The 27,816-nt window shown below is 49.1% G+C and overlaps 2 protein-coding genes across 2 annotated transcripts; one reads left to right on the top strand and one right to left on the bottom strand.

Annotated features, from left to right (window-relative positions):
- Positions 1–195: 195 nt before the first annotated feature.
- Positions 196–12,287, bottom strand: FKBP6 (FKBP prolyl isomerase family member 6 (inactive)). Its single transcript, XM_087865520.1, has 8 exons — positions 12,030–12,287; positions 11,364–11,481; positions 10,813–10,902; positions 9,863–10,065; positions 8,490–8,609; positions 2,234–2,428; positions 1,999–2,108; positions 196–442 (listed from the first exon to the last, which is right to left on the bottom strand). The coding sequence occupies exons 1-8, from the start codon at positions 12,285–12,287 to the stop codon at positions 352–354; spliced, it is 1,185 nt and encodes a 394-aa protein (XP_087721646.1). The 3' UTR covers positions 196–351.
- Positions 12,288–17,751: 5,464 nt separating this feature from the next.
- Positions 17,752–26,803, top strand: TRIM50 (tripartite motif containing 50). Its single transcript, XM_045786213.2, has 7 exons — positions 17,752–17,891; positions 18,482–18,893; positions 22,011–22,106; positions 23,735–23,965; positions 24,055–24,077; positions 25,118–25,242; positions 25,863–26,803. Exons 2-7 carry the CDS (start codon positions 18,495–18,497, stop codon positions 26,450–26,452), a joined length of 1,464 nt encoding a protein of 487 aa, XP_045642169.2. The 5' UTR covers positions 17,752–17,891; positions 18,482–18,494; the 3' UTR covers positions 26,453–26,803.
- The last annotated feature ends 1,013 nt before the right edge of the window (positions 26,804–27,816 follow it).

The raw sequence follows: 27,816 nt of genomic DNA, 5'->3' as shown, positions 1-27,816 counted from the left end.
ATTAATGACTCTACTCACAGCCTCATGTTCCAAGGGCCTGTGAGGGAAACATTAACATACAACATGGAAAAAATTTTTAATTTTAAAGCCTAAGACCTCCTAAACCTATAAATTTAACCTCCAGCTCCGGGTAACTTTCCAATCTTCTCCACGATCATCTTCATGGGAAGGCCCATGGTATGTGCACACCACGTGGTCACTGTGCTGTGAGCTTCCGCAAGGAACATTCTACTCCCATCTATACTCAGTTGCAGACAGCCAATACTCCCTGGTGGACTGAGGAGAACAGCAAGCCTTCCACATAGTGGACAAAACCCTGAAGCCTTTTATGCTTCGGCCCTTTGATTACCTTCAGTTCTCTCCTACTGTAGAGCCGTTATCGTAAGGGGCAAACATTCGGAGACACATCTCTTTCTCTTTATCTGTGTAGTCCCTGTAATAGCTGGAGACAGAAACACACACTAGTTAGACAAAGTCTGTCTTTGCAGGAGGTGACATCTGGTGGCCGGAATACCGCACTCAGGTCCAGAAATACTGAAAATTCAGCAGGTCCTGAAGTGAATCAGGAGGGGACGGAAGCCATGCTGGAGAGATAGGGGACAGTAACAGTGAATCTCTACTTCAGAGGCTGTTCAAGAAGCCCTTGGACAGAAAGCCCACAGTCTGAAAAGACTGCAGCCTTGAAGGCTGGGAGCCACTGTAAGGGCTGTCAGGCTGAGTGTCTTGCCAAGTGGCCTCATACTCCATGGCCTCTAACTTATCTTGAGACTTCTTTGCTAAAGAATGGTCAGATTACAACATTTCTACATCTAACTTACAAGTACCCTGACAGGATACTTTTATTATTATTTTTGGTACCCCAGGTGGGACTGAAAGGATCCTTATAAGGGGCATCTGGGTGGCTGAGTCATTAAGCATCTGCCTTCAGCTCAGGGCCTGATCCCAGGGTCCTGGGATCGAGCCCTGCATTGGGCTCCCTGCTCCACTGGGAGCCTGCTTCTTCCTCTCCCACTCCCCCTGCTTGTGTTCCCTCTCTCGCTGGCTGTCTCTGTCAAATAAATAGATAAAATCTTAAAAAAAAAACAAAAAACAAAAAAAAAAACAGAAAAGAGGGACACCTGGCTGGCTCAGCTGGTAGAGCATGCAACTCTGATCTTGGGGCTGTAAGTTCGAGCCCCACACTGGATGTAGAGATTACTTAAAAATAAGATATTTTTAAAAATTAAAAAAAAATTTCAGATAAAAAAAACACAAAGAAATTGCTGGACAGTCCTAAGAGGCCTGAAATGTAACAAATGGATCCAAATATAAGAGGTACACACACCACAGGCTTTTTTTTTTTTTTTAACATCGGAAGCTTTAACCAGCAATCTAGAGTAGATGTTTAATGTCAACAGGAGCAGTACAGAAGGACAAAAAAACACCTAAAAAGACAGTGGATAGATTACGAGGTGCTGGAATTACAGACAGCTATTTCTATGCCAATATAGTCAGTCATTGTAGAAAACTTTGAAAATAACGTCTACAATCACGAAGTGTTGTATCACTGCAACACTGGTACAGCTATTACTCGGCTGACCAGGAAGTCACCCTGTGGGTAGGAGTCAGACCTGAAAGACCCATTGCAGGCCACACGGGATCTGTAAGACACCCTCCTGCGGTCTGTTAAGAACTGTGGTTTTCAGTTGATGGCAAGTAGGGACGAGTAACTGAATAAAAAGTCACTGCCCGACCTGTTTTAGGGTGCTTACTTCGGGGGTAGGAGGTGGGGAACAGGGAAATGGAAAATGATCCAGACTTGTAGTCTGGAGGACTGTCCCACCTCTCCGCTGGAAGCTGTTGGTTTGGTACTTCATAAAGCCAGCTCTAGGGGGCGCTGCCTCCTAACACATGCTGGGCCACAGTCCCAAACAGTCCTTTACCCGGGGGACAGACCCGGAACCCCAGCCACGGCACTTGCCTCTTTCTTTGGTTTGTACTCCTGCAAACAGGTCTCACCTGGCCAGTTTCTTCAGCTCATTATTGATGTCATGATTGAAGGGCTGTTCCTTCTGAGCTCGGACTAGAAAATCTCGGGCCTTCTGATACTCAGTCATGAGAAGACAGGCCTGTCAAAAGACAGTTTTAAAAACATACTTGGTTAGGAAAGACGGCATTTTTCCAGTGCCCAAGTGGAACACCACTGCTATCTTTTCTTGGGCATTCGTTCTCAAGTCCTTGGCCTCCAACACACCTGTCCACACCGGAAGAGGGCCTTAGCATTCTTCCGGTCGATGATCAGAGCTTGTTCTCCGTAGCGTAAGGCCGTAGTAGGTCGTTCCAACTTCAGGTACGTGAAGGACAGGTTAAGGAGGACAAGAAGCTTGGCTGCCTCCACCAGGTGCTGCTCTTCAGGGGCTGCTGATCGTCGGCGGAGAAGCAACAAGGCCTGTGGAGAGGGAAGACAGGTAGTCGAGAGGAAGCACATCACCCTATTATCGAAATCCCGCGGAATCCAGAGAAAACTATTAGAGGTAAAAAAAAATGGGGGCGCCTGGGTGGCACAGCGGTTAAGCATCTGCCTTCAGCTCAGGGTGTGATCCCGGCGTTATGGGGTCGAGCCCCACATCAGGCTCCTGCGCTCGGAGCCTGCTTCTTCCTCTCCCACTCCCCCTGCTTGTGTTCCCTCTCTCGCTGGCTGTCTCTATCTCTGTCGAATAAATAAATAAAATCTTTAAAAAAAAATGAGCTCAACAAGTTGCAGGACACAATATACACATCTGAGTTAGTTGTAGGTCTATACTGCAGCAATGAACAATCTGAAAATGAAGAAAACCACTCCATTTACAACAGCATGAAAAGAAGTCACAATAAATTTAAAGGGCAAGAATTGTATATTCTCAACTCACTGTTAAAGAAATTGAAGGATATGAATAAATGGAAATACATCCCATGTTCAAGGATCAAAGGACTTAATATAGTTAAGGCAATATTCCCCAATTGGTCTACAGGTTCAAAGCAACCACTACCAAAATTTCAACAGCCTTTTCTGCAGAAATGGTCAAGCTGACCTGAAAATTCGCATGCAAATTCAAGGGATGCCAAGTAGCCAAAACAAATTTAAAACAGAAATGGAAGGCTCACACTTCCAGATTTCAGAGCATATTACAAAGCTACAGTAGCAAAGCCAGTGTGGTAATGACATAAGGACACACCTAGGTCAATAGAATAGAACTGACAATGAAGATTGAGTCTTGAGAAACAAACCTATACTTCTGTAGTCAATTGATTTTCAACAAGGGGACCAGCCCCATTCAACAGGGAAAGAGTAGTCTTTTCAAGAAAAGGTGCTGGGACAAGGTTGTGTGGATGTCAACACGCAAAAGAGTGAGGTTGGATTCCTACTTCAAGCTACATACAAAAGTTAGCAAAATGGATCATAGGCCTAAACATAGGAGCTAAACTGCAAGACCCTTAGAAGAAAACAGTAGGTATAAATCTTCAGGACTTTGGAGTAGACAATGGTTTCTTAGCTATTACATGAAAAGCACAAATCACCAAAAGACTAAACTGGACTTCAAAAGTAAAAACTTTTGTGTTTCAAAGGACGTTATCAAGAAAATGAAGAAAAATCACTATAGCCATCACTTACTGGTTTAAGCTGATAACATAATTAATGGCTTACTGCTGTCATTGTCCATACCTACAGATAATTCTGTGTTTTTAATAAAAAGACTTTCGTACATTCCTGAAAAGAAAAAGAATGTGAAAACACAACTCACAGAATGGGAGAAACTGTTTGTAAATCATATTTAAAAAAAAAAGCTAGTATCCAGACAACATAAAGAACTATTATAAGACTAAAAAGACAGAAAATACAATTAAAAATGGGTCAAGAATATGAACTGACATTTCTCCAAAGAAGACATACAAATAGCCAATCAACGCATTAGTTATCAGGAAATTCAAATCAAACTTACGAGATCCCGCTTCACACCCACTAGGATGGCTACAATTTGAAAGATGGAAAATAAGCGTTGGTGAGGGTGTGAAATAATTGGAACCCTCGTGCTGTTGGTGGGAATGTGACATGTTGCAGCCACTATGGAAAACAGTCTGGCAGTATTTCAAAAAGTTAACCATGGGAGTTACTACATGACTCAGCACTTGTGCTCCTAGGTACAAACCCAAGAAAAATGAAAACCTGGGTCTACACAAAATTTTGTACGCCAGTGTAAAAAGCAACATTATTCACAGTGGCCAAAAAGAGGAAACAACCCAAATGTCCACAAGGTGATGAACAAAACATGGTAGGATCCACACACTAGGATCCGCTCAGCCTTAAAATCAATGAAGTCTCGTACATGCTACAACACGGATGAACCTTGAAGACATTACGCCAAGTAAAAGAAACCAATCACGAAAGGACAAATACTGTAGGATTCCATTTATAGGAGCACTCATGGTAGACAGACGAATTCCTAGAGGCATGAACTAGACTAAAGATTACTGGGACTGGAGGAGGGGGGAGAAGAGACAGTTACTGTTTAATGGGTAAACAATGTTTGGGATGAGGGAAAAGCTCCAGAAACGGGTAGCGGTGATGGTTGCATAACACTGAACGCACTTAATGCCACTGGACTGTATACCTGGAAATAATTAAAATGATAAATTTTAGGTTATGCATATTTTTACCAAAATTAAAAGATAAAAAAATTTTAAGACAGAATGGAGCATGAATACACCTTACAACATGGATGAACCTCGAGGACGTTTTGCCAGCTGACAGAAGCCAGGCACAAAGCATCACACATTTGATCATTCTATTTACCTAAAATATCCAAGAATAGGCAAATCCATAGAAACAGAAAGGAAAACAGGGGCTACCAGGGTATGCTGGGGGAATGGCATGTAACTGCCACCAGGTACAGGTTTTTCTTTTTGAGGTGATGAAAAGGTCTGGAATTAGTATTGATAAATGAATAACCTTACGAATACACGAAAAACCTGTATGTTTTAAAAGTGAATTTTATGGTATGTGAATTCTCTCTCAACCACACAGCAAAGGAAAAAAAGTGATGAAGAGAAGTGTGAGCAGTGTCAACGGGACTCACAGAACTCCATTTGGAAGAACTGGAAAACATGGCAGACAGGATGGTCCCATGGGCAGAAAGCCACAAGGCTTCCTTTGCCTTCCCTTTCATCTCTAAGCCCCGGGCATTTGTCACACAAGTTTCTGTCCCTTGCCCTCACACCTGTTGAACTGCTTTAGGTCCCGCGTCCCCACCCTGAAGCTGTCTCCTAACTCTGGTCCCATTCCTAAACAGAATCATGGGACAATCTGCCACCTGGAAACCGTCTTCTACAGGCCACCTTTATCTGGCTATTCTCATCAGTAAGTGAAAGTGAAGTTAATAAATCACTTTCCCAATTATTCCTGTTTAAAAAATTTTCTAGCTATCTGAAAACATTATGGAGCACAGCTACCAACCAGCCCTGGTTTGCTCACCTTAAGCCTTTCACATGAGTAAGAAACAGTAACAGTGACCTAGTGATAGTTATTGAGTCTAGGACCTACCACCAAACCTAACGCAAATGGACACAGTTTCCAACAGACAGGAAAAAAAAAAAAACACAGAAACCAAAAGAAAAATGAAGATTTTTTTTTTAATCTGAAAAACAGAGAAAAGAAAACTTAATTATAACCAATAGTCTGAAAACGTAAGAGAAGATGATGAATGTGTGAACCAAGAACGGAAAGCTGGGAAAAGTTTTAAAAAAAATGAACCACTACTTAAAAGATGGCAAATAGCGGTGCCTGGGGGGTGCAGTCCATTCAACGCCAGATTCTTGGTTTCAGCCCAGGTTGTAATCCCAGGTTCGTGAGGTGGAGCCCCGCGTCGGGCTCTGCTCAGCTCTGCTCTCTCTCTCTGCCCTTCCCCACCGTGTGCATGCTCTATTTAAAATAAATAAATAAGTCTTAAAAAAAAAAAAAGGATAGATGGCAAATAAAATCAAGGAAAGCTCCAAAACCGTGAAACGACAACAAGAAGATGGACATTGAGGGTAAAAGAAGGAAAGCAGAGCTCAACCCAGGAGGCCTAACAAAGAGTCCCAAAAAAGAGGAGACAGAAACAAGGGCAAATTACCAAGGAAATAACTCAGGAAAGTTTCCCAGAACAGAGAACAAGTTTCCTGAGTGAAACGATACACCTGGGGCTCAATACAACAAATATTAACCCCCCCCACTGTAAAATTCAATAACACCAAAGGAAAAAAAAACCCTCAAGTCTTTACAGAGAAAAAAAGAGAAAAGGTCACACAGAAAGGAACAGGAACCTAAATGACATCAGACTTCTTGACAGCAACTGTCAAAGCTAGAATCAAACACTATTCTGCAAAATCTGAGAAATGACCGCATGCTACAATTCTATACTCAGTTATGCCAACTGCTAAGTGTGTGGTAAGTACAAGAGTATTTTTAGAAATGCAAGGATATACTTACTCTATCAACACAAGGGGTGAGTGGAAAAAAGCAACAGGAAGTCCACAAACAGAATCACAGGGCAGCCCAGGACAAGAATTCTGAACCAGAACACCAGAGAGCAGGGCGAAAACACTAGTGAGAGCTAGAGATCCACCTTCCAGAACGACAAGTAAAAGATGTTAAAAACAGGAACTAGGGGCGCCTGGGTGGCACAGCGGTTAAGCGTCTGCCTTCGGCTCAGGGCGTGATCCCGGTGTTCTGGGATCGAGCCCCACATCAGGCTCCTCCGCTATGAGCCTGCTTCTTCCTCTCCCACTCCCCCTGCTTGTGTTCCCTCTCTTGCTGGCTGTCTCTATCTCTGTCGAATAAATAAATAAAATCTTAAAAAAAAAATAAAAAAAAAGTAGAAACAGGAACTAAAGCCTGTCGAGTATCATCTCACAATGCCAGAAAAAGCTGCAGACAGACTTAAAGAGGGCCTGGGAAATAGGACTGATGATGGAAGGACTGAACTGGTCTTTCTTCATTGGAAAGCTTTCCCCCGTGTGAGCAGGCTCTGCCTCAAGAAACCTTACAACATTAACAGTGTCTGTGATTCGAGCGGACTGTGAGCCCAAGCCTGGACCCTTCACGTTTAGGACCTTGCTTCTGTCAGCGTTCCAAAGGACAACACGCTCGTGCGCTCTCCTGTCTCTTAAACATATGCACGAACCAAACGTGGCAGATACCATGAGCCACCTACCCCAAATCCCATCCCCCTCCTCCGCCAGCAGAGCCTTGAGTTCATTCAAAGCAGTGGTATACAAATTAAACTCTATTTCCCAGCTTCCTACACAGTTACTGGGGTCCACTGAATATGGGTCTGGCCAATGATAGAGAAAAGGAATTCAATGGCTAAGAGGGTACTTCTGGAAAGCTCCTAACAGAACACCAGACTCCTCTCTCCTCCCTTCTTCCTGCGCGGGTGACCCTGTGATGCCACAGGTTGAAGGGACCATCTTGGGGTAAAAAAGGATATGTTTAAGGGTAGTGGAGCGGAAAGAAGGAACCTGGATCCCTGAGGGCTTCATGGAACTGACCTACCAGCCTTGGAATGCCTCCCTTCTCACTTGAAAAAAATTTAAATTATGGTTTATTTTCATTAATTAATTAATTTTAGACAGAACAAGAGCTTGAGAGCAGGGGAGGGGCTGAGGGAGAAAATCTTAAGCAGGCTCCACGCCCCACGCACAGCCCGATGCAGGGCTCGATCTCAACACCTTGAGGATCATGACCTGAGCCGACATCAAGAGTGGGACGCTTAACCGACTGAGCCACCCAGGCGCCCCTAAACCTGGTTTAAAGTGCAGGTTTTCAAGATTCTGTTGCTTGCAGCTGAATGCAAATCCTGAATGAATGCGGCTCACTTCACAAATGAGACAAAGTCAGAATGCTCCTAGACTCTAACCTCTGTTCTGTTTGCCTCTAGAACCTCGGGCAGAGTTTGGCATACAGAAAACGTTCATATTTGTTGAGTGAGTTACAAAGCAAACAGCGAATTCCTGTCAGCATAACCTACGCAAGGAGCCAAACCACACTCCAAAGCCTGGTGAGACCGGAGTCACCTCAGAGCTAGAAAAATCTCCACTGTTAGAGAGACAGGAAATGAAGATGGCAAACGGAATGGAAAATCAGTTGGTGGAGGACCTCATCCTGGAATGAGAACTTTTAAAGACTTTTTACTGAAACACACACACACACACACACACACACACACACGCATACACGTAATTACAAAAACAAGTGAACAGTTCAACCAACTCTGACAATCTGAACACAGCCACGTAACCACATCCAGGCACAAACACAGAACACGAACACAATTCCTGTGTCCGCTCTCCTGGTCATTATTCCCGGCAGGAAGAGTTTTTTATGAGGTTTTTCTTCAGGACTGCATGTGAAGAACAGGGACAAACGAGAACTTTCAAAAAATAAAAATAAATAAGGAGTAGGGTCTAAATGTATACTTCTAAAGCATCCTTACCCGCTTATATCTCACTTTGGCATCATAGAAACGATTTTGGCGGAAAAGGTAGTTGCCAAACTCCCGTTCAGTAGCTGCCACTTTTAGGACCTTCTGAAGTGGAAACTGATCTTGTTGCTCCTGAGGACCAAAGACAAGGACACCCAGCAGGGAAAGTGAAAGCCACAATACGCGGCGCGAGTACCTTACAGACGCTAGCTCTTCTCCTTCAGGTCGTGCGCTTTTGTTGGGTGCTGCATGTGTGCCAAGCACTGGGCTTGGTGCCCCTGCAGAGCTCATCTCTGTGGCTCCCAGCAAAAGCCAAGGGTATTATGACTCCCATTTTATACACTAGAGCCAAAAAGTGGTCTGTCCCTTTAGTCCTCCCAGAGAGGCTCCCTCAAAAAACACTGTCTCGTGGAAGTAGAAACTGACGGAACTTGGCAAGCACGGAAAGCGGGTCTCACAACAACCATTTATCCAACAAACATTTGACAGGTCTTCATCTGCCCGGGGCCCTACTGGGCTTCCTGGCCACAATGCTGTACCCTGGATACATGTCAATCACCCACAGAGCCTCTTTTCAAAACCCAGTGTCCTGGCCTCATCCCCGCCTAGAGATTCTCGATCAGTACCCCACAGGGGGGCTGCAGGCATTTGCAAGAATCTCTGCTTTGTGGAAAGGTGAGAAAAAGGTAAGGGCCCTCACTTGAGGCAACGACAGTTTAGCTGGGGAGACATCATATCCAGATATAAACCTAGGTGGACATCTAAGGCCACATATACCGTCCACGTGGGTGGGACAGCATAACTGAGAGTGTGTATGGCGGCCGAAGAGATTATAAGCCCTAGTTCTGTGCGGTGGGTTAAGTAAAAGGCTATAAAGAAAAGCCAATGTTTAAATTATGAGAGCAGAGGCCATGTGCCCCCATTTGCCTGGGGCTTTTCCAGTCTACACCCGATGTCCCGGTATCTCATCCAGTTAATAATCTCTTTTGCTCTCAAGTATTTTAGGTTGAACAATAAAACATATGTTCACCCTGGTCGACCCCTACCAATGCTTGCTAGAAACCAGACTTAATGTTGAGAAGCAAATGGTCACGGTCTTACAGGGAGAACTAGGCAAGGCGTGACTAAAAGATCACCACAAACTGCTGGTCCAGAACAAACCCGAGGTTGGGCCTTGGCCTGGAACATCTGCCCATACACAAGAGCCATTACTAAGACGGACATGTACCAGGAAGTAGGGGAACCCCTCCACCGCTGCCCCCACCACCACACGGGAGCCTCGGGGTGGAATGTGGGGCAGAGGATCACCATCAGAGAAGGGTAATTACCAAAAACACAAACCCATTCTCTCTATACACTATGGACATCTGTGCTCCAGAACTTACAGCTGAAAAGGCACAGAACTTGTCTGACTCCGCAGAGTCCAGGAAGTCAAGCAGTTCGATCTCAAACAGGACAGTGGTGTTTGGGGGGATCAAGGGAGGGCAGCCCAGCGTTCCATAGGCATAGGTTGGTTTGAACAGAAACCTGGCCAGCTCTCCTCTCCGCATGCTCAGAAGGCCCAACTCCATGCCCCAGAGTGTAATATCTGGAAGAAGAGACAAAGAATTTGAAGTTTGCCCCACATCCTCATCCAACGTTCTCAATTTCTTCCCCCTTGAAGTCCAAATCTTTCCACATCACACCCCAAGCCTTCTGCACTACGCTCCCAACTCACTTTTCAGTTTGTTTCCCACTACCACCACCATTCCCAAACTCCCAACTTCTATGGGCTCTGCGGCAATCCAGCCTCTCTACCACTGTTCATGCAGTTCCTTCTTCCTGCAAGGACGTTCCTGCTTCCTCACCCTAGGCCCAGCTTCTATCCTGATTGAAATCTTACTCAAACTTCAAGGCTCATTTTAAATACCCCCCCTCCATAAAGCCTTTCCTGATCTTCCTGGCTGGAATCAATTGTGCCTTCATCAAGCACTCCCACAACACTACTTACGCTCCCAGGACCTCGTCCGATTTTGTGAATGCGCGCAATCCCCTCCACCACACTCGCTGAGATGTTCTAATCGTTTCAGAACATCTTCTCTTTTCACCATGTGTTATGGATACTAAGCCCCCGATAAACATTGTTAACAAATGATCATGCCCCATAATTCTCAGGATGCAAAGGTAACCTGGCCAGGTAAGCCACCTCCCCAATATCTAGGCCTCAGCGGGAAATGTGGACGAGAACAGGGCTGGTTTAGCAAAACCCAGCCTCAGAAAAACCAGCTCAAAGACTCCGTGCTCTGAAAGCTTTCCCAAAGAATCCCTGCTTTTCCAGCTGCTCATCTCGACTTACCCTCTCCCAGTTTCATCAGCCGGGGAGTTTTCCTAAAGCAGTTGGAAGCAAAAGGCTTGTCCATATGCTCCAGATATCCAGAATATTTTACTAGGACAGAAAAAACGGCACAAGGAAAATAGACCAAGAATGTGCACACCTCCATATCAACTCACTGTTACCAAAACAAAACAAAACAAAACAAAACAAAAAAAAACCCAAAAACAAAAAACAAAAAACAAAAACCCCAAAACAAAAACGATGGAATTCGATGCGTTCAAACCTTCTCCCACCCTGAGTGATAGGAAAAATCTTTGCTCAACCTTTGGACGCCTGCCCTTTGGCTGTTTCAAGAGCTTGGCTGGTGAGCCTCAATGTGCCTTGTTCATAGTGGACTCACGCAAAGGGGACATGGGTTCCTTCACTTTCCCTTAAGAATGCGAATTGTAACCAAACAAGCAAGTTCTACTTTTTGTTTAAAACATAACTTCCCTCCCCACCTTCCAAGGTAAGATGCAGAACCCGCTTATGGACCGGTACTTTCGCATCACCAGCTGGGAGGCAGACGGTACCTAGCACGGCAGCATCCGGGGTCACCAGCTCCCCTGCACCCTCTCGGATGACGTCCTTCAGCACGCCCCGGTCCCCGGAAATGTCCAGCATCCTCCGACTTAACCTCTGGTAGGGAGACTTGAGGGGGAAAGACACAAGACCTCAGAGCCCCCCGCTGGCACCCCGACCCCGGCACCCCACGCCCGTGACTCCGCAGCGCGCAGTCCCTCACCTGGCCGGAAGCGTTGTCCCCTTGCAGGACTCTTGGCCTCCGTGCGCTCACCTCTATCGTCACGTGGCCTAGCCCGCAGCACGAGCCCTCAACCCCCTCCCCCTCCCTCTGGCGATGGCCGGGCCACCCCTTTATATCTAGCCTTCCCCTCCCAACAGCGGAGCTCGGCTCAGGGGCCTCGAGGAGGCCCTGATCGCCTGGTGCCAACCGCCACCAACCACCCTGGGGCCTAGGAACGCGCGCCTGAGCACGTGGCCGGGACTCACTGCTCTTGATGGGGCACGTGACGGGATGCGCGGCACGTAATAGGGCACGCGGCGCGGACGCGCTGAGCGTGATGGGGCGCAGGAAGGAGACGCGGGGTGGGGGTGGGGGTGGTGTGTGTGTGTGTGTGTGTCTGTGTGTCTGTGTGTGTGTGTGTCTGTGTCCGGCACGTGAAGGAGAAGCCCCGCGCTTGACGGGGCACGTGACGGGGACATGCTGAGCGCGATGGGCGCGGAGCATGATGGGAGATGCGGCGGCAGCTGCAGCGGCAGCGGCGCATGATGGCCCTCGTGGCGGTCTGTGCCGCAGCACCCGGCCGGGGAGGCATGGGTCGTGAGGAGGTAGGTGGAGGGGACGGCGGCGTGAGGCACGGTGGGGAATGCGAAGGGTTCTCCTGTGGCACGATGGGGCTCATGGGGGCACTGTGGGTGAATGAGAAGGGGCGCATGGCTCGGGTGCGCTGAGTGACAAGACGCGTGACAAGGCAGGGACAGCGATAAGGGGCGCTCGACGGGGACTGCTGTGCGAGAGGGAGCACCTGGTCGGGACGTGTGCCACGCACGGCGCGGGACATGGGCCACCCGGGTGGTCTGGTGGGGGACCTGTGGCGGGAGCGCGCTGGGGAGGATGAGCTTCCAGAAACGGTCTGCTGCTGGAAGCTGTCAGACCCCACAGAAGCGGGTTATCTCCACCTTTTCCCCGTTTCCTCGACCTCCTCTTTGTACCGGGGACATTGAGGCGCAGACAGGCCTTTAAAGGCCAAATGCCCAGATCGTGAGAAAACAAGGCGACGTTGCTCATATTTCCCGTCGCGAATCCACAAAATCCCGACCTGCTCCTTGGGTGTTAGAGGATTGCAGGGCTCTTGTCTCACGGAGCGCAACAGTGAATCTCGTGGATACGCAAGGGTTGAAGCGAAGTGAGAGTTTATTACGTGAAGGCGAGAGCAGAAAGGAAAGAAGTAGTTCTCTAGAGTGAGAGGGGTCCCGAATGGGTTGCCACTGAGGGCTTTTTTAGTGGCAGGCTTTTATGGTGGACTGGGAAGCTTGTGGCCTTGAGTTCTTGGTTTGAGCACGGACTCTTGATGACACCCTTAATGACTTAATTCTTTGAGGTTTGGCCATTTTTTGTGATTACACTGTAGCCGCCAAAGAAAAATATTCCCTAACACTTAGGGCCAGGTGGTCTGTTTCATTATCTCTTGTTCACTCTGGCTTAGTGCTTCTGCCTGCCAGGAATGGTTTCAGAGCCCTGCCAGGGACCCCCTACGTCTCCTTGCCCCTCTTATTCATGGGGGTGCAAAGCAAGGATGGCTCTGATCCCACCCCCTTCTTGGCTTGTTCCCTGGGTCCTTCCCCTCTTGCCTACTCCAGGACTGAGAGGTTGCCCCTCTCTCCTGCACCAGTCTTGCCTTGACTACTGGCTCGTTTCTGCAGCTTAGGTATGTTCTAAAATGTCCCACCTTAAACAAGTCCTCCTTTGTCCCATCTCCTGCAGGTGGCCCCATTTCCTTCTCTTTATAGAAAAACTTGTCACAAGAGTTGCTTTGAAGGCTTTCTCAACGATTTTATGTCCATCCTTCATTTTCTCTTTAACCCACTTAGGTACCACTTGTCCCTGCTCTGAGTCACCAACACTGCACTGAATGCCATAATCCATAAGATGCCTCTTTGTCCTCAGATTACTGGACTCTTGTCAGCGTTTGATGAAGCTGACCTCTCCTTGAAAGCTTTTTTTCTTTTCTGTATTAGTTTCCTTTCATCGTCACAGTCGATTCCCAAAAAACTAGCCGTTGAGAGCGATAAGTATTTTATGATCTCACTTGTTTATCATCAGTTCTGTAGGTTAGAAATCTGACACTAGGGGCGCCTGGGTGGCGCAGTCGTTAGGCGGCTGCCTTTGGCTCAGGGCGTGATCCTGGCGTTCCAGGATCGAGTCCTACATCGGGCTCCTCCGCTGGGAGCCTGCTTCTTCCTCTCCCACTCCCCCTGCTTGTGTTGCCTCTCTCGCTGGCTGTCTCTCTCTGTCAAAATAAATAAATAAAATCTTAAAAAAAAAAAAAAAAGAAATCTGACACTAGTCTCACTGGACTAAAATAAAGGCCTCAGTCTTAATAGAGGCACTGGGGAAGAACCTGAAGCCCATTCATGTTGATAAATCCAGATCCTTGGAGCTCTGTACCTGAGCTCTGTACCCCACATCCTTGGCGGTTGTCAGCCAGAGGCCACATTTAGCTCTTAGAGGCCCTCTCTCCTGTCCTTGCTCCTGGGCTCCCTGTAGGTCAGAGTTCGCAACAGCATACTGAATCTTCTCATGCTTTGAATCCTCTTTCTTTTCTACTGCATGCTTTCCTGACTTTTGCCCGGGAAAGTTCTCTCCTGTTTCTTTTTAATTTTTTTTATTTATTTTTTAAATAACTTTTTTTTTTTAAAGATTTTATTTATTTATTTGACAGAGACAGCCAGCGAGAGAGGGAACACAAGCAGGGGGAGTGGGAGAGGAAGAAGCAGGCTCCTAGCGGAGGAGCCTGATGCGGGGCTCGATCCCAGAACGCCGGGATCACGCCCTGAGCCGAAGGCAGATGCTTAGCGACTGAGCCACCCAGGCGCCCCTAATTTTTTTATTTAAAAAAGATTTATTTATTTTTAGAGAAAGAGTGTGAGAGGGAGGGACAGAGGGAGAGCGAGAATCCTCAAGCAACTCCCCGCTGAGCACAGAGCCCGATGCAGGGCTCAATCTCAGGACCCCGAGATCATGACCTGAGCTGAAATGAGGAGTTGGATGCTTAACCAACTGAGCCATCCAGTTCCCTACCGCTAAGGGGTCCCAAAAGTTTCCTACTAGTAAGGGGTCATATGGATCTGTTTCCTGGTGATTGTACTCTCTGATTTTCCTCCTACTTTACCAGCTGTATCTTTGCAATCATGCTCTTCTTCCTGATCTCTCTACAGTAGCAACCTCAGGGCTCTGTTCTTGGATGCTTGCCCTTCTCTGTTCTTAATCCCAGAGAGATCCTAGCCATTCCCACAAGTTTAAATATGTGATGTACTTAAACAGGTGGGATATATCTGACTAGCCTAGAGCCTCCCCTGAGCACCAGAGCTCCGGGCTCCTGTGCCCAATTGCCTTTTTCAGTGGTTCTCAAAGTGTAGTTCCCAGACCAGCAGCAGTGTTGTCTGGAAACTTAAAAATGCAAATTCTTGAGCCCATCCCTGTGCTCCTGAATCAGAAACTTGGGCCGGAGGCCAGAAGTTTGGGTTTTCACAAGCACTCCAGGTGATTCTGTTTGCTGAAGTCTGCAGAACACTGCTGCTCAGTTGCTCCACCGGGATTTCCTCAGGTGTCTGACTCTAGATTTTCCCACCTACTGTTTCCCCTTGATCTTTTCTGTATCAGGCTTCACTGTCTACCCACCCAGGTGCTGAAGCTACTATGTATCTACACAGTGGCCAGAGTGGTCTTTTAAAAATACAAGTCAGACGATGTTTCCTTGCCTTAAAATCTTCCAGTAGCTCCCACTGCCCTTGAAATTGTTGTTAGTATTTTAATTTAACTAGGCTCCACGCGGGGCCCTAACACAGGGCTCAAATTCACGACCCTGAGATCAAGACCTGAGCTGAGATCAAGAGTCAGATGCTTAACTAACTAAGCCGCCCAGGCGCTCCTGCCCTTAAAATTAAATTTAAACCTTTGCCCACTTCTGCAGGGCCCTCTCTGGCAACCCCTCTGACCTCCTCTGCGGCATTTGTTCCCTCTTACTACACTCCAGCTACTCAGGCCTCCTTTCTAGGGTAGCTCATACGTACCGAACTCTTTCTAGCCTTGGAGGCTTTGCATTTGCTTTGCCTGTTGCCTGGTCTGTCCTCCTGTAGTCTTCTGGGTAGCTGGCATCTTTGTATCCTTCAAGCCTCAGCTCAACCATCCATCCTCAAAGACACTGCCCTGCCCCTTTCTAATGTGTCTCTCAAACAACCCATTACCTTCTGCCCTTTTTGTTCACTGCACCATTTACTTCTTCTTTAGCATTTAATGCTATGATTTTGTCTTAGTTTTGATTCTATCCCACCCTTACTACCGTTATATTACAAGTTCTGAAAGGACAGAAATCTCATTGGTCTTGTTCTCTGATGTTTTCCTAATGCTCAGCTTGATGCTTGATACTAGCAGGTGCTCAATAAATATTTATTAAATTAACAAATCAGCTTTCTCCATGCTTGTATCCGACCTTGGTCTTGCTCGTCGTGGAGTAGAGACTGCCCCCACTGGCAGACAGAATGCTTGGCCTATGCAGGTTGGATCCAGCTGGTCTAAAGCTCTTGCTTCTTTCTTGCTTCCTTCGTTCGTTTGTTCCTTCCTACCTTTTTAACCATCTAAACATTTTTTTTTAGATTTTATTTTTCCTTCATTTAAGAGAGAGAGCTTGAGCAGGGGGGAGGAGCACATGTCGAGGAAGAAGCAGGCTCCCTGCTGGGCCCAACATGGGGCTCAATCCCAAGACCCTGGGATCGTGACCTGAGCTGAAGACAGATGCTTAACCAGCTGAGCCACCAGGTGCTCCTCTTTCTTTCCTTTTTTTTTTTTTTTTTGGATCGATTTATTGAGACGGCTGGGTGACTCAGTCACTTAAGCATCTGGCTTCAGCTCCGGTCATGATCCCAGGGTCCAGAGATTGAGTTCTGCTTCAGGCTCCTTGCTCAGGGGGAGGCTGATTCTTCCTCTGCCTGCTGCTCCCCCCGCTTGTGCGTGCGTGCGCTCTCTCTCTCTGACAAAAAAATAAATAAAATCTTTAAAATAAAATTGATTTATTTTTAGAGAGAGTGCATGCGAGTGTGGAGAGGGGCATAGGGAGAGAATCCCCAAGCAGACTCCCTGCTGAGCATGAGCCCAACACAGGGCTTGATCCCAGGACCCATGAGATCATGATCTGCCCCAAAACCAAGAATCAGAGGCTTAACCGACTGAGCCGCCTAGGCACCCTTAGAGCTCTTGTTTCTTTCTTTTTTTTTTTTTTTTAAAGATTTTATTTATTTATTTGACAGAGATAGAGACAGCCAGCGAGAGAGGGCACACAAGCAGGGGGAGTGGGAGAGGAAGAAGCAGGCTCACAGCAGGGGAGCCTGATGCGGGGCTCGATCCCATAACGCTGGGATCACGCCCTGAGCCGAAGGCAGACGCTTAACCGCTGTGCCACCCAGGCGCCCCAGAGCTCTTGTTTCATAACACTCCGAGAGACCCTCTCCCACATTTTACAATCAATAATTTCTTACCACACCCCCATGATTTGTGTAGTATGTTAAGCCTATAGTGTTTGATTATATTAAGAAATGTCATTGAACTTCTAAATCTTTGAAAGACTTTATACAAAAAGTTCATAATTCAATAATATTGAATAAAGGAAGTGACACAGAAGAGCACATACTAGGTAATTCTGTTTATTTGAAATTCAAAACCAGGCTATGTTAATCTACGATGATAAGAGTCACGTTAGTAGCTATCCTTGTTAGGGGGTTCTGACTGGGGAGCACATAGAGTGCCTTCTGGGTGCTGGAAATCTTCTGTATGTTGATGTTGAGAAGAAGTATACAGATGTAATGTGTACATCAAGCATCTAGTTAAGATTTGTGCCCTTTATAGAACTCTTATCTCAAGAAATTATATAAATATACCCTTCAAAAATAGATTCAGAAAGATCGTGTCGAAGCATGAGTCCACTCCTGTTTGGGGTCTGTAAGGTGTGGCTGGGGCCCACTCAGTCTCCCCCCTTACCCAAAGCATGGCCAAGGTGAGCACCTGCATGTTGGAATTATCAAAGTTGCTGGCCGAAAGGAGGCTGCCTCCCCAGTCCCGTGATGTGGCCCAGTTTCCACCTGATTCTGGGTGACCTTGAGGACACAGGGGTGTTGCTGGGAAAGAGGAGGAGGAAAGGGGCAGAGCCTAAGGGTGGAGCAGGCCCTCAGCTGTAGTCCTCACGTCTCTTAGTGCCTCTGCCCCATCCTGGGGAGAAGAGACTGAGCAGATCTGGTGGACCTCTCCACGGATTCTGAGAAAGCAGGTAGTTCATTGTGGGGGCTCTCCCTAGGTCTGCTGCCAACTTCTACCTTGGTGCTTCTCTTCTCTCAGTGCCAATCAGCTTTCGCAGGGTCTCAGACTCCCTGGAACGGGGTGGTTAGGACAGCAGTCTCTGCTTTAGAATGACCTGGAGGGTGTTTGTTGTAAATGTAGATTTCTGGGGCTCACTGAAAATGTGTGAAGGGGTGACTCAGGAATCTTTTTTAACTGTGCTTCCAACAGTTGCTCACCAGTTTGAGAACTGATCTAGAACGTAGAAAGGACCTTGCTTGTTTTTGCTGTCCATTTCTGGGTCCATGCAGCTGGAGGGCACATCGTTGGTGTCACTCCAAATGACCTTGCCGATGTCCCTTTTTGTGTTTACCTCCAAATCTGAGTGAAAAATGTAGAATCCTCTATTTTCAAGTGAGTTTCCCCGAATTAAGCTCTTTGTTTTAAAGACAAAGCAGGCCCAAGGTCATAGGGGTTGGGAGTGGAGCCTCTAAGGCACTCTTATTTCCAGTGGCACTTGCTAGGGGTTGGGACCCCAGGGGATGGAGGAAGCAGGCTTGAGAAAGCTGCCCTCTCTTCTAGCCAGGCACCGTGGATGGCGTGGCAGGTGAGCGTGCCTGAGCTGGAGGACCGCCTTCAGTGCCCCATCTGCCTGGAGGTCTTCAAGGAGCCCATGATGCTGCAGTGTGGCCACTCCTACTGCAAGGGCTGCCTGGTGTCCCTGTCCCGCCACCTAGACTCAGAGCTCCGCTGCCCAGTGTGCCGACAGGAGGTGGATAGCAGCAGCTCCCCACCCAACGTCTCCCTGGCACGGGTGATTGAAGCCCTACAGTTCCCTGGGGACCCAGAGCCCAAGGTCTGTGAGCACCACCGGAACCCACTCAGCCTCTTCTGTGAGAGGGATCAGGAGCTCATCTGTGGTCTCTGTGGCCTGCTGGGCTCCCACCAGCACCACCGCATCACGCCCGTCTCCACTGTCTACAGCCGCATGAAGGTGGGCAGTGAGGCTGCTGGGGGGTGGGGTGGTGCGGGGACACACTGAGCCCAGCTCTTAACCTCTCTGGCACCATTGCCAGGCACAGAAGGGTCTGAGGCCAGGAAGCCAGTTCTCTCTAGTCCTGTCCTGGAGCAGAACTCCTAGAGCATGCGTCCATCCATCATGTTCTGAGCAGTCGCTCTGGTCTCCAGGTGCTGGGGACTATGACCTGCATGGTGGAGAGCCCCTTGTCAGATACTAGCCCCTTCCCCTGCTCAGTTTTTCCTTGTAGCTCTCGTTCATATTTTGAGTGATCCCCAGATGACGCATGAGAGCAAGCACTTTGTTTTGTCTCCTCAGGCATTTTCATGCCTGGAGCCGTGCCTGGTGTGTAGTAAAAGCTCAAAGCCTATTTGCAGAAACTGGATTCCCGTCCTCGTGGACTTTCGCCTCAGCTCTAGCAGGGCATCATTTAAGGTGAACAACGATGATGATACAATCTTAGGTGAATACGTTGATCTAAGATCTACGAAGGGGGTGGGGTTATCATCATACTTTACAAATGAGGAACCAGACTCAGAGAAGGTAAGGGGCTTACCCAAGGTCATACAGCTTGTCAGCGGCAGCGTGAGGACTCAAACTGTGGCCAGTTTTCTCTCCATTGCCAACAGATCGAAGAAGGGCAGGAAGGATGCTTGGAAGTGAATTGCTGTAGGGTACCTGACATAGTGTTTGGGAGGGAGGGAGAGTAAAGGTAAAGAGTGACAGAATACAGGTGGTAGGGGCGGGGAAAGGGAAGAGCATCAAGATCTGAAGGCAGAGTTCCAGGGATTTCCTAGCTGAGTGCCCTGGGCAGCATTTCTTTGCTTCTTCAATCCTGGAAGACAAGTATGAAACATGCACAGGGCAGCCCATCCATCCATCAGCCCCTCTTGCCCACAGATGTTACTCGGCACCTAATGTGTGCTTAGCGTTGTGCTAGAGCCCGTGGTACAATAGTGGGCAAGAGGTTTGCCCCACCCTGGGGAGCTCACACCCTGGGAGTCTGGCAGAGTCGCATGTGTTGGGTGCTACTGTCAGGGTTAAGTACAGGCAATAGGGAGGCCACCTCAAACGTAGCTCCTGCATGATCTCAGGTGGTCACGGAAGGTTTCCCGGAGGAAGCCGACTGCTAAACCAAGAACTGAACCACAAGGAGGACTTGGTGGGAAAAGAAGGGGAGGAACACATTCCCTGTATAATGACAGCCCTGCAAAAGGTTAGGAGGGAGGGATATTTAAGACATAAGTTGTTCCTTTAAGCTCAGGGAAGAGTTAGGCTTGTGTGACATATGAAGGGATTTGTAGTTTATTCAGAGGACCATCCTGATTGGGGGGGGGCACTGGAGGGTTTTAAGCAGAGTTGTGATGTGGTCCAAGCACTCTGCCGGAGGGTGGACTGGAGAGTGAGGCTGGAGGGGGGGAAGAGACCGGGAGTAACTGCATGTGGGTGGTAATTGAAGCCACAGGAGAAGACCAACCGGGAGAGCCTGTAGCATGATAGGGAAGACACGGATGGTGCCCCCAAGGAGCACCAGGGTTTAAGTTTCGGTTAAATAGAGCACCCCAAAAGGGACAGAAAGAATCCACAGAGAGAGTAGGAACACCGGCTGATATGGCCTCTTGGAAATGAGAGCATTTTAATGAGAACAAGATCACTTGTGTGAAATGCCTGCTGAGGATTGGAAAGAGTCTGTTAGATTTAGCAGTAAGGATTGATTATCTTGGCAAGAGTAGTTTTAGTGGAGTGTTAAGAGGAGGAAGCCAAGTTGCAGTGCAATGAAATTGAGCCTGTGTTTTATTAGCCCAGGAGAGAAGGAAACACACAGGAGCTTGCACATCATGCCTGGCTTGGAGCCTGGGACTGCTTGGGTCCTGGTTTTAGATGCGTGTTGTGATCCCAAGACTCTTCTCTGTGATGCAACGAAATTTGGGTTCCTTTATTAGATCCCTTTCACGCATTCCTGTTTTCCTCCTATTGATTGAGATCTTGAGGTTGTTTATTTGCATGATTCTATTTCCTCTCCTGGTGACCCAGTTTGACAGGGAAAGGGGAAAAGAACTAATCTCAACTCTCTGTACCTCAGGACAGTTACCACTGGAATTCCATTCTTGGGTTGCTGTGAGATCTTCTGATGCCTCATTATCCAGAGCAAGACCCTGTGTCCCTTTACTCCTACACTGGCTTTATTCTTTATTCAGCTCCTTTCCTGAGAGGCTTTTGTAGCTGGGTTTTTTTTTTTTTAAGTTTATTTTTTAGTAATGTTTCTACCCAGTGTGGGGCTTGAACTCACAACCGAGAGATCAAGAGTCACATACTCTTCCAGCTGAGCCAGCCAGGCGCCTCTCTTGCCGCTGATTTCTGCTTGGGAACTCTCTTAAGCCAGAGACCACGTACGTTCCATGGACACAAACCAGCAGGGCTCCCCTTAAGTGGTGCAGCTGGATGGAGGTCTTAGGTGGTCCTGGTTGAACACTTAAGACTCCGTCAGATTTGGGGCCTGAGAAGCCCAGGAGAAGTGCATTTACTTCAGCCTGGGGAGGCCCCAAATCCAGGCTGGGCCCAAGTCTGCCAGGGAAGGAGTCAGGTTTTTATAGGGGGTGGGGAATCTCCAGGTTTAAGCTGGGCAACTGTATGCACGATTGGCCTCCCTTGGGGCCATCCTTTTTGGGATATCTTGATCAAATGCCCACTGATTCTAGACCTGCTGGTGACCAGAGAGTTTACTTGGTGGGTACCCAGTGGCCAGCATTTCATTCAGGGAGTGTTGGCTTCAGACTGGTCATCGCCCGTTTTGGATGTTGTGTGGTGCCTTCCAGGTGGACGATGTCTAGCGTCCGTCTCCATGTCCTGAAGAGGGATGGCCTGGAGATCTTTTTCTGTCTGGGTAATTCCTGCCCTCAACGTGGAATATTCTTGAATAATCTTAACCTATTTTGGAGTCAAAAGTACCCAGGTAGCTCTTTCTCTGGTTCCACTGGGAGTGCTTGTGGCCATTGGGATTTTCCCTGGAAGGGTGAAGCCCAGGGCTAGTCCCAAGGAGCTAAAAAGGTGAAGGGGTCAGCTACTCATGAGGCCATGGTGCATTGCCTCCAGGAGGAGCTAGCGGCTCTCATCTCTGACTTGAAGCAGGAGCAGAAGAAGGTAGATGAGCATATTGCCAAACTGGTGAACAACAGGACCCGGATTGTCGTGAGTGCCCTTTTCCCTCTGTACCCTTACCCTGGGGCTGGCCCCTTCCCTTTCCTATGGAGCCCAGTTCTGATTTGTTTTTTACAGAAATCCATGCCTTCATATAAAGCCAGAATTCAAAGCATTCCAGAGCGGAGGGGGGTGGGGAAGGGCAAATCCCCTCAGGGGACTCAACTCAGTTGTTAGGACTCTGTCCAAGTTGGCTGTGTTCCTCTTGTCCTTGGGAATGAGATAACACAGAACCTAAGTCCCAGAGGTAAACAGCTCAAAGTGTGGGCATGACTCTCCTGCCCTCTGTGTCTGTCTGACCTTGACAGTCTGTGTGGTGCCTGCCCAGCACCTTGGAGCAGAGGTGTGGAAAGGCTTGGTGGCTTTCTGCTTTTCCTGAGTGACAGGCACACTGGGACTGGGAGGTGTTCTGAAAAAAAGGTTCACAGCAGTGGTACTCTCAGTTTTGAAGGAGAAAAAACACTTTATTGATGGTATAAAAGTCTAATAGAAGTAGAAAGAAGAAAAGGGAAATCTGCACATAGATGAGGGCAATGGTAAGCAGTAAAGGAGAGTAAGACAGAGTTACATCAAACCAGGTACTTACAACATCCAACCTCATTAGCTGGGGAAGCCCCACGGAGACAGCCAGGCCGGAGTCTCGACGGAGGGGCCTGGGCCAAGCTGAGATTTCCAACTGACCGTCCCCATAAGGGACGTATTTATAGGGCAAATGAAGTTAAACATCTGTTCGCCTATGTGCAGGTTGGAGTGAGCTGCATTTCTGTGTGCTCACGTCTTTACGTATTCAAGGAGCCTGTGCTAGGTGTGCTTGCCCCTTCTCCCAGATTCCATTCCAGGGGGCCAGCCCAGCCTGGAGCTGGAGGGGATGTAAGGCAAGGTCTACAGCTCTTAGTGTCTAGACCAGGAGGGCCAGTTCTGACCTGGAGGCCAGCTGATGTCCACTAATCAGGCTCCCAAGGTCACTCATGCAGCACGAGTCTCACGAACAACATTCTTTCACCTGCCTGCGTGTAAGTGCAGGTTGGGGTGGGGTGGTCAGGTGTGCAGGACGGATCCCCGAGAGCTCCATCCATACAGTCCAGGAGGGTGTGGAGCCCGGGCCCTGCAGGCAGTTGTGAAACAGGAGCCAGAGGCCGGTGTCCCCTGAGAGTCCTCTCGGTTAACCTCCTCACCCTCAGAGGGAGGTGGCATTACCCCTGCCCGATGGAGGCTGAACTCAGGGTCACACATGGAATCCTGGCTGTCTAAAGTCCGCTCTCCCAGGGCTTTGCAGACTTTTTTTTTTTTTTTTTCAGTTGTGGAATCCTGCACTAACGCTAAATCTGATGTGCACGTTTAAAAGTTAGGGTAGATGCAAGCAGAGCCACTGTGTTTGAAGTGGGAGCTGGGTGCCAGTCTCTCCCCTGCCTCTGTTGCCCTCCCCGTGGCCACACGTAGGATGCCCAGCACAGTGGGAACATCGGGCAGGAGTCAGCCCTACAACTCAACTACTAGGACCAGCTCCAGCTGGAGGCCCAAGAAGGCCTAAGCTGCCAGGGCCTGGGGACACCGATGTCAGCCATAGCCAGGCAGTTCTGGCTGAGGTTTCAGCTGTGACCAGCCCCTCCTTGTCCCAGAATGAATCTGATGTCTTCAGCTGGGTGATTCGTCGCGAGTTCCAGGAGCTGCACCACCTGGTGGATGAGGAGAAGGCCCGCTGCCTGGAGGGGTTGGAGGGTCATACCCGCGGCCTCGTGGCCTCCCTGGACATGCAGCTGGAGCAGGCCCAGGGCACTCAGGAGCGGCTGGTCCAGGCCGAGCGCGTGCTGGAGCAGTTCAGTAATGAGAGTCACCATGAGTTCATCCGGGTGAGTGGACAAGGGAGTGTCCCCCATGCCGAGGCCCCCAGGTCCCAAGAGCCTTCCCCATGCCTTAACTCTCCTGTCTTGTCTTCCAGAAATATCACTCCATGACCTCCAGGTAATAACTTTGGAGGGAGCTCTCAGCTTGGATCTGGTGGCTCCTCTCCACCACTTCCTGTCTTCAGCTGTACAAGTGCCTTCAGCAGCTGCCCACATCTGGCTCTGTGCTGAGCCCGGGGAACATGCCCCTGCCTTTATGGGTCTCAAAGACTAGTGGGAGCTGATGGCAAACTATGGTTCCATCACTGTGGGTACCTAAAACCATAGAAGTTCACACGAGCTACAGGAATAACAGGAGAAGATGACTGGGGTTGCGGGTGGGGGAATTGACACCGTGGTGGACGAGCTTAGGGCAGAGGACAGGTGTTGACCAGGCAAGCAGAGTGGGGAATGCTTACGTGAAAAGGTGAAGTAGGGTGTGGGACTGGGGTAAAACGTATGATGCAGGGCAGAACGGGCAATGAATGGGAGAGGTAAGAGCCAGAACGAGGGGCCATGAATCCTGAACCATGGCTTGTGGGAAGGGATTGAATCCATGTTCCAGTCCCAACAAATGAACAGCCATGCAGTTCCTTGGCCTATGTCACACCTTGATTATGAGAGTCTCCTTGTTTTTTCAAATTTCCTTTAGTCTTAAGAACAACTGGGTTAGGAACATTGGTTTAAATGAGTGGACACTGAAGCTGATTGGGAGCAGGTGCCCACTCCAGCTGTGGCTAGGGGCCAGGGTCGTCCAATATAGGGAATCGGTCGGTCCTCAAACGTTAGTGTGCCTGGGGACCACCTGGATGGCTTGTTGCATCAGACCACTGGGCTCTAGTAATCACTTTCTGATTCAGCAGGTCTGGGGTGGGACTTGAGAAATTTGCATTTCTAGCAAGCCCCCAGGTGATGCTGCTGGTCTTGGGCCTGCCCTGATGTGGAGTGTTTCCCCTTCCAGGAAGGGGGCAGGCACTCAGAGTGGGGTGGAGGGGAGGAAATGACAGGCATCGTGAGTGCACAGGCTTCTGCCCTGCGGCTGGCTTGTTGGACTGGTATGAGGGTGAAGGGGTGGGGTTGGCGCGTAGCTCCGCCGTCATGGTGAATCGTCACCCTCAGAGCAGAGCTCCAGCAGGCCCGGCCTTTGGAAGGCACCTTCAGCCCCATCTCCTTCAAGCCAGGCCTCCACCAGGCTGACATCAAGCTGACCGTGTGGAAGAGGCTCTTCCGAAAAGTTCTGCCAGGTAAGGCTCCAACCGGTTCTCTTTGCTGAGGGCTGCCCTGTAGGGTGGGCACAGAAGACTGGAGTGCGGCTTAGGTGTTCCACCAGACATGCTGGACTCAAGCTGAGCTCCAGCTCTTACTGGCCTAAAAGAAGTTGTATAATTTCTTTCTTTCTTTCTTTTTCTTTAATTTTTAAAAAGATTTTATTTAAAGAGCAAGCGCTCGAGTTGGGGGAGGGGTGGAGGGAGAGAGAATCCCAAGTGGACTCCCTGCTGAGTGCGGAGCCCAACACAGGGCTTAATCTTAACACCCTGAGATCATGACCTGAGCCGAAATTGAGAGTCGACACTTAATAGACTGAGCCACTCAGGCGCCCCCAGTGCACGCCCTTTCCCTTAACCAGAATGCCTCCCTCACAGCTGTCCATTTTCCCACCCTTCAGGAGTTGTTCATGCATTCAGCAAGCATCCTTAGGGTTGCCTCTTCTGTGCCTGGCCCCTTCTCAGAAGGGTCCTCAGATACAGGGGTGAGGCCATTGCAGTCCCTCCCCTGAGGAGCCCAGGGCCTCCAATCAGAGTCCTTTGCGGCAGGGTACGCTGCCTTCTGTGTAGCTTCAAAACACTTCTTTGATCTTTCTTAGCGCCGGAGTCCCTGAAGCTAGACCCTGCCACCGCCCACCCCCTCCTGGAACTCTCCAAGGGCAACACGGTGGTGCAGTGCGGGCTTCTGGCCCAGCGGCGTGCCAGCCAACCTGAGCGCTTTGACTACAGCGCTTGTGTCCTGGCCAGCCGGGGCTTCTCCTGGGGCCGTCACTACTGGGAGGTGGTGGTGGGCAACAAGAGCGACTGGCGCCTGGGGGTCATCAAGGGCACAGCCAGTCGCAAGGGCAAGCTGAGCAAGTCCCCCGAGAACGGCGTGTGGCTCATTGGCCTGAAGGAGGGCCGGGTGTATGAGGCCTTTGGCTGCCCTCGGGTGCCCCTGCCCGTGGCCGGCCACCCCCACCGCATCGGCGTCTACTTGCACTATGAGCATGGAGAGCTCACTTTCTTTGATGCTGACCGCCCCGATGACTTGCGGCTGCTCTACACATTCCAGGCTGACTTCCAGGGCAAGCTCTACCCCATCCTGGATACATGCTGGCACGAAAGGGGCAGCAACGCGCTGCCGATGGTGTTGCCCCCGCCCAGCGGGCCTGCCCACCTCACCCCCCCACAGCCCACCAAGCTGTAGCGTTGCTGGTGGGTCCGCTGGGTTCGGTGAGCAGAGATGACGTTCTTTACTGTTTGGGAAGTCTTCGTGCCTGTGTGTTCCTGGAAACCTCTAATGATAAGAAGAAAAGGACCTCAATCCCTTTCCTATCAGCCAGGGGCATATTTATTAACCTTTTTGCCAGGTTATTCACCTGCCTGTTAACCAGCAGAGCAAGGCCTTGGTGTCCATGGGTTAAGATAGGCTTCCCTTGATCCTCCTAACCATGCTTTCTGCTTACTCTTAACTGAAGGTGAAAACATTCCCACACGTAATTCTCTTTGTCATCGTGAACTTAAGGATAATAAATGTGACATTATCTTTCTCTTTAAATGATTTGCAAATATTAGCTGCTGTACATACATACTGGTTTATACTCAGGTCTTTATTTTTTTATTTTTTATTTTTTAAAAGATTTTATTTATTTATTTGACAGAGACAGCCAGTGAGAGAGGGAACACAAGCAGGGGGAGTGGGAGAGGAAGAAGCAGGCTCCCAGCAGAGAAGCCTGATGTGGGCTCGATCCCAGAACGCTGGGATCACGCCCTGAGCCGAAGGCAGATGCTAAATGACTGCTCCACCTAGGCGCCCCTATACTCAGGTCTTTAAAAGCAGCTCCAGCCTCTGGTCTTTAAAAGAAGTCCCCTCTACCCCGGGCCGCCTGGTCTGTGGTTAGTCAGTCACTCTGTTACTGCTATCTTCAAAGACCTCTCTCGATCTCCCTTTCCATTAGTTGAGATGGAAATAACACTTCTTCAGAGCAGAAGCAAGTAGGGTCCAGACGGGCATGGCCTATCCCTGAAAGCTGCTGGGCACATGAGAGCAGGCCTAGAGCCCCCATCTGCTCCTGGCGAGTTTGCCCCTGGCCACAGCTGATGGTGTTCACGCCAGACCAAAGCTGGGACAGCTGAATTCTCTCCCAAGAATTTGAAAGTTGGAAGAGAATGGTTGGGGCTGAGTTATCTGACACCTGGTGCTTTATAGAGAAGCTCCTCAGCCTTGTGCCACCCAGCTCTGTAGAGCTGCCTGAGCGACTCCCCTGGGCAACCACTCTGTCCTAGTGCCCTGACGCTTACCCACATGGGCCACACAGGCAGAGGCTTGACCTGCCACCTGTCGGAGTGATCCTCCAGGAACCCGAGAGGATGGGAGGTTTGTGAGGCTCTGACCTTATCCCATGGGAGGCTGTTAGGAGAGGTCGCCTACCAGGCTCTGGTAAGTGTGAAACTTCCTGCCCTGCCTCCCTCCAAGTAGAGCTGTAGACTGGAAAAAAAGCTTAACTGCGTCTAGAACTGGCTTCTCAGCAATGGGAAGTCCCCCAACCTTCATAGTCCTCTTCCTGTTGT

Source organism: Ursus americanus, chromosome 2, assembly GCF_024610735.1.
Source record: "Ursus americanus isolate L20-20 chromosome 2, mUrsAme1.1.p, whole genome shotgun sequence".
In the NCBI taxonomy this organism is placed as follows: domain Eukaryota; kingdom Metazoa; phylum Chordata; class Mammalia; order Carnivora; family Ursidae; genus Ursus; species Ursus americanus.
The sequence above is the reverse complement of the archived record's forward strand: the minus strand, read 5'-3'. Positions and strand labels throughout refer to the sequence as shown.

Bases quoted from the DNA above. Each gene is read 5' to 3' on its own strand.
- TRIM50 (XM_045786213.2), top strand. From the start codon at position 18,495: ATGGCGTGGCAGGTGAGCGTGCCTGAGCTGGAGGACCGCCTTCAGTGC. The intron at 22,107-23,734 runs GTGAGTGCCCTT...TCCTTGTCCCAG, and splicing joins ACAACAGGACCCGGATTGTC to AATGAATCTGATGTCTTCAG. The intron at 24,078-25,117 runs GTAATAACTTTG...CGTCACCCTCAG, and splicing joins TATCACTCCATGACCTCCAG to AGCAGAGCTCCAGCAGGCCC.
- FKBP6 (XM_087865520.1), bottom strand. From the start codon at position 12,287: ATGCGCCCCTTCTCATTCACCCACAGTGCCCCCATGAGCCCCATCGTG. The intron at 2,429-8,489 runs GTAAGGATGCTT...CCCTCTCCACAG, and splicing joins CCAAAGTGAGATATAAGCGG to GCCTTGTTGCTTCTCCGCCG. The intron at 2,109-2,233 runs GTGTGTTGGAGG...GTCTTTTGACAG, and splicing joins CCCTCTTCCGGTGTGGACAG to GCCTGTCTTCTCATGACTGA.